The sequence below is a fragment of the Cupressus sempervirens genome, chromosome 4, assembly GCF_028749045.1.
Source record: "Cupressus sempervirens isolate cs-2001-9-10 chromosome 4, ASM2874904v1, whole genome shotgun sequence".
Lineage (NCBI taxonomy): Eukaryota > Viridiplantae > Streptophyta > Pinopsida > Cupressales > Cupressaceae > Cupressus > Cupressus sempervirens.
The window spans coordinates 57,403,244-57,413,045 of NC_143121.1; the positions used below are offsets into that span (position 1 = coordinate 57,403,244).

General features: G+C 31.3%; 1 protein-coding gene and 1 pseudogene across 1 annotated transcript; both read right to left on the bottom strand.

Moving 5' to 3' along the window:
* Positions 1 to 605: 605 nt before the first annotated feature.
* On the bottom strand, positions 606 to 2,444 carry LOC149559921 (caffeic acid 3-O-methyltransferase 1-like). The gene is made up of 3 exons (XM_089824365.1): positions 1,706 to 2,444; positions 1,148 to 1,212; positions 606 to 1,056 (listed from the first exon to the last, which is right to left on the bottom strand). Exon 1 carries the CDS (start codon positions 2,412 to 2,414, stop codon positions 1,773 to 1,775), a length of 642 nt encoding a protein of 213 aa, XP_089680491.1. The 5' UTR covers positions 2,415 to 2,444; the 3' UTR covers positions 606 to 1,056; positions 1,148 to 1,212; positions 1,706 to 1,772.
* On the bottom strand, positions 763 to 1,330 carry LOC149559922 (isoflavone 3'-O-methyltransferase 4 pseudogene; annotated as a pseudogene).
* Positions 2,445 to 9,802: the final 7,358 nt, after the last annotated feature.

Consider the following 9,802-nt stretch of genomic DNA (forward strand, 5'->3'; position numbering starts at 1 on the left):
CATGACTTTGGTGGAGAATTCCATCAAAGTGTCAACTTTCTGGTAGATACCAATGTGATTGTTTACTAGACCCCTCATTGACTACTAAGCCTATCTAGTCTAACCTTGTTGTGGCTCTATCCATAAAATACATGAAAACAAACTTAAAAACACACATCAAACAAGTATTAAAATGTTAAAAATTAGTAAATAATTTTTCCAAAAACAAAAATTTGACAAACTATGTTCTCATATAGTTCAAAGTAAAGTTGAGATATATCAATGGAATAAGTTCAAATTTATGTAAGAATATACCACTCCTGAAAGAGTTATTTTATTTTAGACACTCCATCAAAACTAGACCGAAAAATAATAGATCCTAATATTGAGATACAATTTAATTAATTATTATAATAAAATAATTCATATTAACAAAAATTAAAACATATACATAAACACAAAGTATATGAATATACATTGGCTTCCTATTCAAAATGCACAATTCAATACTTTTAAGAATTGTTGATTTATTTAAAAACTCACACAAATCAAATGAGTAATGAAATATTATTCTAGTTTATAAAATAGTATATAATAACTCTATAGAAACCTTACCAAATAACATATTTGAGTCTCTCAATAATGATTTATATAAATTAAACTTTAAGTTATTCCAAGTTTATCCCACAGGATAAATAACCTATGGTTTGCAGATTTGCTACATGCCATATCAATGCTTATTATCATTATTATTGAGCATATTTTCTTGTTTGCTCTTTTCTCTCACTTCTTAGATACTATAATGAGTTTATGATAGTAAGGTAGTTCGACAACGTTGTATCTCTTGAAACCGGCTTTATAAAACAAGCTCTTAAATTCATCCTCAGTTCTCTCTATTCCACCTATGGAAACAGCCATCATTAAAACATCAGACAGTAGTCCCACCCGCCTTTCGGCCCCTTCTTCATTTTCAACGACTGCATCAACAATTAATATCTTTCCATCCTCAGGTATAGCCTCATAGCTCGATTTTAAGATTTTCAAGCAGTGTTCATCATCCCAGTCGTGCAAAATCCTCTGTAATTACAACATATAAAAAGCTCTCAGAAACATTATTATTTAAATTAAAGAAATATATTTAAATAAAATAATTACTTATCAAAAATACCTTCATGAAAACTGCATCTGCTGATGGAATCCGTTGAAACATATTGCCCTCCACGTGCTCTACACCTGAAATTTTACATATCCATTAGAGAGACTCAATAGCTTTACTTCTGATAAACTTGATATAAAATTTATCACATTAATTATTTTTTATAAGTTTTCTACGATACATGATTGTTCTCATTTCGGTGTCTAGATTCGATTGTTTGTTTTATTCTACATTACTATTTTGGACCTCTAAAATCTAGATAATGGATAATAGTATATAATCAGAAACGCTGATTTAAAGAATGTACAGAGAGTACCATGGAACAACAACCATGAACACATTAATGACATTTGACAAAAATGAAATTTCAATTATTGTAAACTCTCTCAAGCAGAATGTGCTTTCTACGGTATACAGGAGAATACAAACTAACCAGTCAACAAATTTAAATTTACTACAGCTAAGATCTGAATGCTGTTCGTGATCTAATGAAAAACTAATTTTTTTAAAAAACTTGTAGATCAGCAATCTCTTCATCCACGAAGTTTAAATATGGCGATAGTTACAGACCTTCTGAAGGAGCAGCAGTCCTTATAACATGTGGAAGATCGAAATTGATGCCGTGAATGTGGGGATATTAATGAACAATAGTAGATATTGCAGAGCCTGCTCCTCCTCCAACATCCACCACACTCTTGAACCTCTTAAACCCATCATACACTTCCAGCACAGACGCAATTACAGAGCTTGTCTGAGCAGTAATGGCCTCATTGAAAAATCTATTTGCCCCAGGATTACAGCTGTTATACTCGAAAATGTTCATGCCATTGGCCTTGGTGAATGGTTGGGAGCCATCTATGACAGAGTCATGAAGATACTGATAAGCATCAGTCATAGATTTTAGATTTAAGAACAATAATGTGGGTGCACAAGATTCTCCGGGCTCATTGTTCGCCAGCAATTTGGTGAGGGCAGTGGGGCCGTATTTGAATTTGGGAGCGCCTCTGTCATCTACAGTCTTCTCTTCCGTAAAGACAGCAATGGAAGCAAGAAGCCTCATGATTCTAGAGAGGTAACCTATGTGGGTAGGTTTGTTTGTAGAGGCAGAAATATGGGAAGCTATTTCCTCTACAGTTATGTGGTTTTCACTACCGTGGGTGGCAATGATGTCAGGAATGTTAAGCAAAACAGCAGCTTGAAGGGCCATGGGTTTGGCCGTTGAAAGAAATATTTCATATAGCTTGAGATGAGCTTCCATGGAGGATTCTAAGGAAGTCATTTTTGTCTGATCAGTTCTACAAAACTTGCCAACTTATAGGAATGCCCGAGAAGGAGATTGGTAAGATTTTAAAATGTGTTCAACATGATGCCGTCTGCAATTACGTTCATTTCATCTAGTATAGTTTGTAAAGAGGTTTACATTCATTGAAACGGACAGTTGAATTGAGTACGCCGTCGTAACTTTTGACCATGTGTTGAAATTAACTGTTGAAAACGATTTTTATCAATTATAATATTAGGTACTAGTCAAAAGTTTGTACTACATGGCAGCACATTACAGACGTTCATTATTAAAAGTCTGTATATATAATGAAATGTTACATGTTCTAGAACAACGTGTATTAGAAACTAGTTAAGCCGATTGGCTTCATTCCTTGAGAGTCAATGACCGGATTGTCTGGATTTCCGGCAGTCTTGCGCCGGCTGAAAGATTTGCGATGTGGGAAAACCGTGTTCTCAGTGTCCTCACAAATCGAATCGTTGAAAGCCATTGTGTTAGAAGAAGATGGGTATATTAATTCAAATGGATTCTCTGGTCCACAACTGCAGTAATAGAGGCAATTCGTTCATGAGCAATATGCGAGCTTAACTACTTATACTCCATTAAAACTTCATCAACAAATTGATAGTCAGATTCACCGTTTTGGAGGAGAAAACGTGTCTGCTTATAATGCTCCATCACCTCAATCTTCAAATACATTGTTACGATGTTCAAATGCAGGAAATGATGATAATGATAATGTGAATAAGGGAAAGAGGCACAAAGAATAAATCATGGCCGAGCGCAGTCGACGTCAAACTGAATGAAAAGTTGATTGCTTTGGTCCCTGGCATAAAAAAGGTGACGGGGCTTGCTACCCATTGTATTCTCTTCTTTTCTTAGATGATTACAATGATCATGGATGCTTTACCATTTTTCCTCTCTTCCTTAGTCGGATTGCAATTTACTGGTAAATACTGTTTACATGAACTTCTAGGCAGAACAGTAAGATTAGATGATCGTGTTTTGTATATTTTTCATCAGATTAATTTGTTGTTTGATATGGGAGTATAAATTGACATCATTTTCATTGAGAATCTCTAATTAAAAAGTTATTGACAATCCGACGGTTTTAAGCCGGAAAAGAAGTATGGGGAAATGGCTTAAAAAGTTTGGTCCCAACACATTGTCACGATGATTATCAGGAAACTTGAAAGAATTTTGCTTTCTCTGAGATGAGTATATAGAAATTTCAAATCGAGACAATATATACAGTGAGATTCAGACTGTATATAAATGTTACTCTTTGCTCAGATGTCTCTTGTTTATCAATTTAATTATGTCTTAATGTTTCCTGTTCCTCGTGAGAGAGTTAACGAGATCCTCGATTTTCTTCCATAGCTTTTTCATTGTTTGTTTGCCATTATAATTATATATTGTCGCCTATTAGTGAAATTTATACTTATATATTTATTATTTATTATTTTATATTTTAGATATAGTATTTTATTAAAATTATATATTATATGTTTAGTTTTTGTTATTTACAATCTTAAATACTTTTTAATTTTTAATAATATCTTAATTTAATATATCTTCATGAACTTGTATAATTTCTTTGTTCATCCTTTCATATTTCTATTCTTGAAGGTGAAGTCTTATATATATTATCTTAGATAAACTATGCTTTAATTCAAACTAATCTGTTTAAAATGATAATTAAAACATATAAAAAGATAAAATATTATTTTAGTATGTAATATATTTTTTATCAAATGAAATATTCATTGATATAAATGTAATCATCAAATTCTATGTTACTTCAAGTTTATTCTTTAATGACTTTCCTAGAACTAATTGTTTTATCACTTCATATTTAACTTTTAATATTCATTTGAAATCACTATCAATTAATCTAAATTGAGTTATACTTGGCTGTACGCATTGGTTTAATTGGTCATTTTCTTTTTTAACTCTCAAAAACCTTGACTTTACACTTTTAAGTGTTTGACAATTGAGTTATGCATTCACTTTATCAAAATTTTATCATTATTAGACATCTTAAAATTTACTTGTCTACATAATTTTATGCTGTGCATAAACCTTTTTTTGAAGATTTAAGATTAGCTATATATATATTATGTATTATATCCATACTTCCATTTGTTAATGTGTCATTTTTATAAAGATAAATTAGAGTGTGATATCTCTAGGTTTTCTTTATATATAATATGTAAATAGTTAGTAGCATTAGGAGAATTCTTATCTTCCCTATATATATTATAGAATATATGTATAAGCTAGTAGCAGTGACACCACGGCTTTTTTTATTTCAATCAATTTCTTAGTTATTATTTATTCATTCTTGTTGGAATGTCTTAATGGGAAGAGTGCTTCTGAGAGGCGGGGGGGTGGTGAATCAAAAGTACTGACATATTCACCTGTTTTAAATCCTTAATAACATATAATTGAAATTAACATGCATGCATATAAACATTTTACAATCATGAGAAGCAAACATGCATCACCACATAACACTTGATATTTTGCTGACCCTCAAACCCTCCCGGAATAAGAAGGTAAAATTGGGGTGGGGATGACGCCCGCAAAATTACTATAGCAATTGATTTTAACCACTTTTGATAGTTTTCCCTGTTAAAGGCATGCCCTGTTAAAAGCTTTACACACTATCAGATGTGACCTGTTGAAAGGATTTACAAACACTTTACATGAAGTGTCACACTGTTAAAGGATTTACATAAGGCTATTAAACCCACCTAACTCAATAGGATTTTCAACTTCCTAACACAATTGTGAGTGAGTATTAGAATAATACACCTAATCTAATGCAATCTCTGATACTGATCCCAGGTACTTGATCTGCTCTTCTATTACTAATCTCTTCTAGATCTGATCTACTGATTTTGTTTCCTGCTCTATTTTGATCAACTGGATGTTTAAGTGTTGTCCTTTCCACTAAATCTTTGACACCAAATGTTCTACAATTACCTTAATAATAGGCTATGTTCTTCTTCTTTCAACTCTTTTTTTTTGTAATGGTTTCAAGACTCCCTTATAAATATTAGTGGTTCGTTATGCATCCTTGATTCAAGTGTTCCCGCTCAAACCCTTGAAATTCACCCATTGGATGCATGCAGTCTCTAATTTTCTGATTGGCTGCATGAGGATTGCATAGGTGGTTGGGAGGATTTGATCTTATCCTTTTATCCTATCATGAGTCATGCATAACTGTTTCACATCATGGTTTGTGATTGCACAAACTTTCATGCTAATCCTACATTGCTTGGCACATGAAATAATACTAATGCTTGGCACCATCTATTCTGGAGTGCTTGGCATCCACTGTGTTTCTTGGTTACTCAGCTCCTATAGAATTACTATGTCACTCGACACCTATAGAATTCCTATGTTTCTCAACACCTATTAACTTCCTATGTTACTTGGCACCTATTAACTTCTTGTGTTACTTGACACTATTTGTGACTTGGCACATATGGTGAAAAAAATTGGTTAACCATGTTGACACTCATTTGTCAATCTTACTTATTTGATGAACAATTCTTAATTAAAAAAAAAAGTTTTGAACATTTTGCATGGTGGGGAAATAGTGGTTTTGTTGTTGTGTCCACCAAGGTTTAAATCACAAGGTTCAAATCCTAATTATCCTTGATCTCTATCTCATCTTTCTCCTTCTCCCTATTCTCTCTCTTCCTCACTTTTGTAAACATACCCTTTTAACTCCCCCTGACCCCTCTCTCTCTACCTATTTGAGACCTAATTATCATCTCATTAATCTTTATCCTATCTCTCTCTGCCTCTCCCTTATTTGTAAAGCTCATGTCTCTTAATTTCTTACTTCTCTCTTTCTCCCACCTCTCACAATATTTTCCCCTAGTTATACATTATTTAAACATTGTGTCTCTCACCCTATTCACATTAGATCACTCTCTCTCATACATCATCACCATGTTTTTTTACTCTAAGCACAAACTATCCTCTTTCTCTCATGTCTATAAAATTTTCCCTATTCTATCACTCTATCCCTCACATGTCCCCTATGATTACGCTCTCTCTCTCTCTAATACTCTCTGTCCCCACCTTCTCAATTACCATAGGTTCATCTGGTAGAAGCCTTATTTATTTTTCTTCTTTGTCTCTAGCTCATCTCTCTCCCTCTCCCTTTCATTTTTTTTCCTTATCTCTTCCATTCTCTCACATTAGGTCACTCTCTCTATTGCATCATCACCATATCTGTCTACTCTAATCATTAATTTCTCTCTCTCTCTCTCTCTCTCTCTCTCTCTCTCACACACACACACACACACACACACACACACACACACAGAGTTTAACAATGTCACTAGAAAGATTATTTACTAAGCTTGTCAATTATTATGCATTGTAGGTACTTGCACAAACTTCCCCTAATTTACATAACCACATATGCTTTGGTTCTTAGTTAATATTTCTCAACCTTTCTTGATTTTTTTTGGATGCAAATACTTATTTCTTCCCATTCTTTCCACCTTTCACAATTGATGTTTCTCCCTTAAAGCCTCGTCACTACTCAAAATGGACAAAAAATTGGTTTCTATATTTGTAGAAAGCTACTCTTCATAGCCACATTCTTCAAATGTTGATCACAACAACCCATTGTAATACATATTTTCACAAACTTGTGTGATAATAAAGACTAATACAATTTGTGTTCAATCAAAGCAATACAAAATATCACTCTAAGAAATAACTATATTTTGCCTTACATTGGACAATAAGGAACAATGTCATGTCAAAATGATATTAAATTAATATTTACTAATTTGGCATGTGTGCAAATATAAACACTTATAATTAAAAAGGGTAAAAACCCACAAATAGTAGCACCTAAAAATTAGACTAATTTAAGATTGAAAAATGTTATTTATTATTTAAAAATTTAATTATTACTTTTTTACTTTTTACTATTTATGCATAAATTTAGATTTTAGGTAAATGTCATTTTATATATTTATATTATATTTTGACATTGCCATTGATTTCATTTATGTACTATAATTGTATGATAAATTCTATGTCTACACTATATTTTTATAATTAAATTTTTAATCAACACCATGTCAGATTTAAAGATTCTATCTGCTGACAAAAAACTAGAGCAATAGAAGTTGTTGTCATCATTGTGGTCATCAGAGCAACTAGAGCAACTAACACTATCCTCTGCAAACAAAGAGTAGGATGGTTGGCTCGATGATTCTTGGTCCAAATTTATGGTCTTTCTATTAGATAACATAATTTTGTGAAACTCCAATCTATAGATAGCCCATCGATATTTTTAGGAGTCGTTGTGCATGGATGAGTTGGGGAGTGTTGGTGCTACTGGTAGACAAATGTTCCATGAGGCATTTAAGTTTTTTGACTGTGTCCATGTACATGCTCACTTCTTTTGCAATGCTCTAAAAGAGAATTTTGCTTCTTTTTCTTATGTCCCATTTGTAAATCAATATCTCTATTGTAGCTAACTTTTCTAGCATATCTTCAAAATTGTTACCATGAATCGTAAGCATATCACTAGTCATATTGTTGGAAGCTACTAATCTAAATTTAGCCTTCCACTGCTACATGATTGATATTTGAAGTTTACAATGACAATAATTCTGCAATTCTAGAAGGGTGAAGAAATCAAAGCAATTCTTGGAACTAAAAGAGGTAGTTTCTTGCCTAGTATTACTCTAAAAGCTACCAAAGAAGTCCCTTTAGGATTTATAGAAAGTATAATGTGCAAAATATTGAATAAAATACAATTGTATGACTTTGTCTACACAACTATGTTGACTAATTGAAAACTATTTTTAGGTAATTTTAATGTAGTATGCTATCATATTTATATTGATTAACACATGGTGTCAACTAGAGGAGATGAACGAGAGGAAATATGCTAGGAGAAAGTTAGTTGTTTGTGTTCTTATTGAAATGTTTTTGTCACATGCTTAGAAATCATGATGCACATTTTCTTCTTATTTATGTCTTCTAAAATAATGTGAGACTTTCTACTTGTAAAATGTAAAATTCAATAATAATGCACATGAATTATTGTCATCTAGAAATATGAATGAAAAGCATTTGTCATAGTAGTTATTTCAATCTTCCTTGCTGGTTTATTCTTCACAACTTTATTGGAGGCTTGAGATCTATGAAGAGTTTTGACTTTACACTCTATTCATTATATAATAAAATTCTAGACTTGTGAAGCTTACTAACTGTCTCAAAGTAGAGGCTTTGTTCCAGTTGATGCACCGTTCTTCATGAAAAAATGATTTGGGATCAAGGTTGCATATATTTATGTCTATTTCTTATTAAATTTTATATATATATTGTTAATCTAAATTATCTTAGACTTGTATATGTATATCTATTTGAAATTTCATCTCTATTTAATACAATTAAATCTATTGAAAATTCCACTATTTCCTAATACAAGTTATAGGACTCTACCAAGTATGTTTACTTATCACTTATAAGCAATCAAATAAAAAATACTTATCTATAAGGTTAAAAAAAGAATATTTAGTTCTATATAAATATATCAATAAATAAATAAATTTATAACTAAAATGATTAAGAATTGATTTAGCTAAAGCATATATATCATTTCTTTTCAAATATATACATATTTTAAATTTTATAATATATAAAATATTTTAATAATTGTTAGTATCAATAAAGAAATAAAAATAAAACCACAGTCATACTAAAAAAATTTCTTTATCATCTATCTTGTGTTTGTGGCCACTCCATCTCAAAAATATTGTAAAGCTATCTTATATATAACACTATTGGCATAATCCTTGCACCCTTCAAAGGTGCAGATGCTAGTAATTAAATACAATATGAATTTTCTTCATTTTAGTCATGAATTTTTAGCTAAGAAGATGTGTTGTTTCTTTTTTTTGTGTGGTGTATTCTATTAATAATTTATATTTTTCTCAAACTTTTGGGTGGGTTAAACCATTGAAGTCTATTTTTTAGTCGTAAAAGTCTTTTCTTGTATTAATCTTTTCATGCAAAACTATTTTATATGTGATAATATTGGGTAACAGACAAGAGTGTTGTAGTAATCTTGTCTTAGGTGTGATCTCTTACCAACAATATCTATTCAATATAAATAATACTAGCTTATATATACTTATATATATTACACTAAGCATAGTTGGAATTTATGAAAATAACATCCTAAGAACGAATATAGAAATATATAAGTTAGTGGTAGTAGCCGCACAATAGGAAAAGTATTTTTCTATTTTTCTAGTTTTGATAAGGTTATTATTGATTCTTCTTTTAAAAATATAGTTGTATAAAGTTACTATAACATTTTAGTTTATAAACAT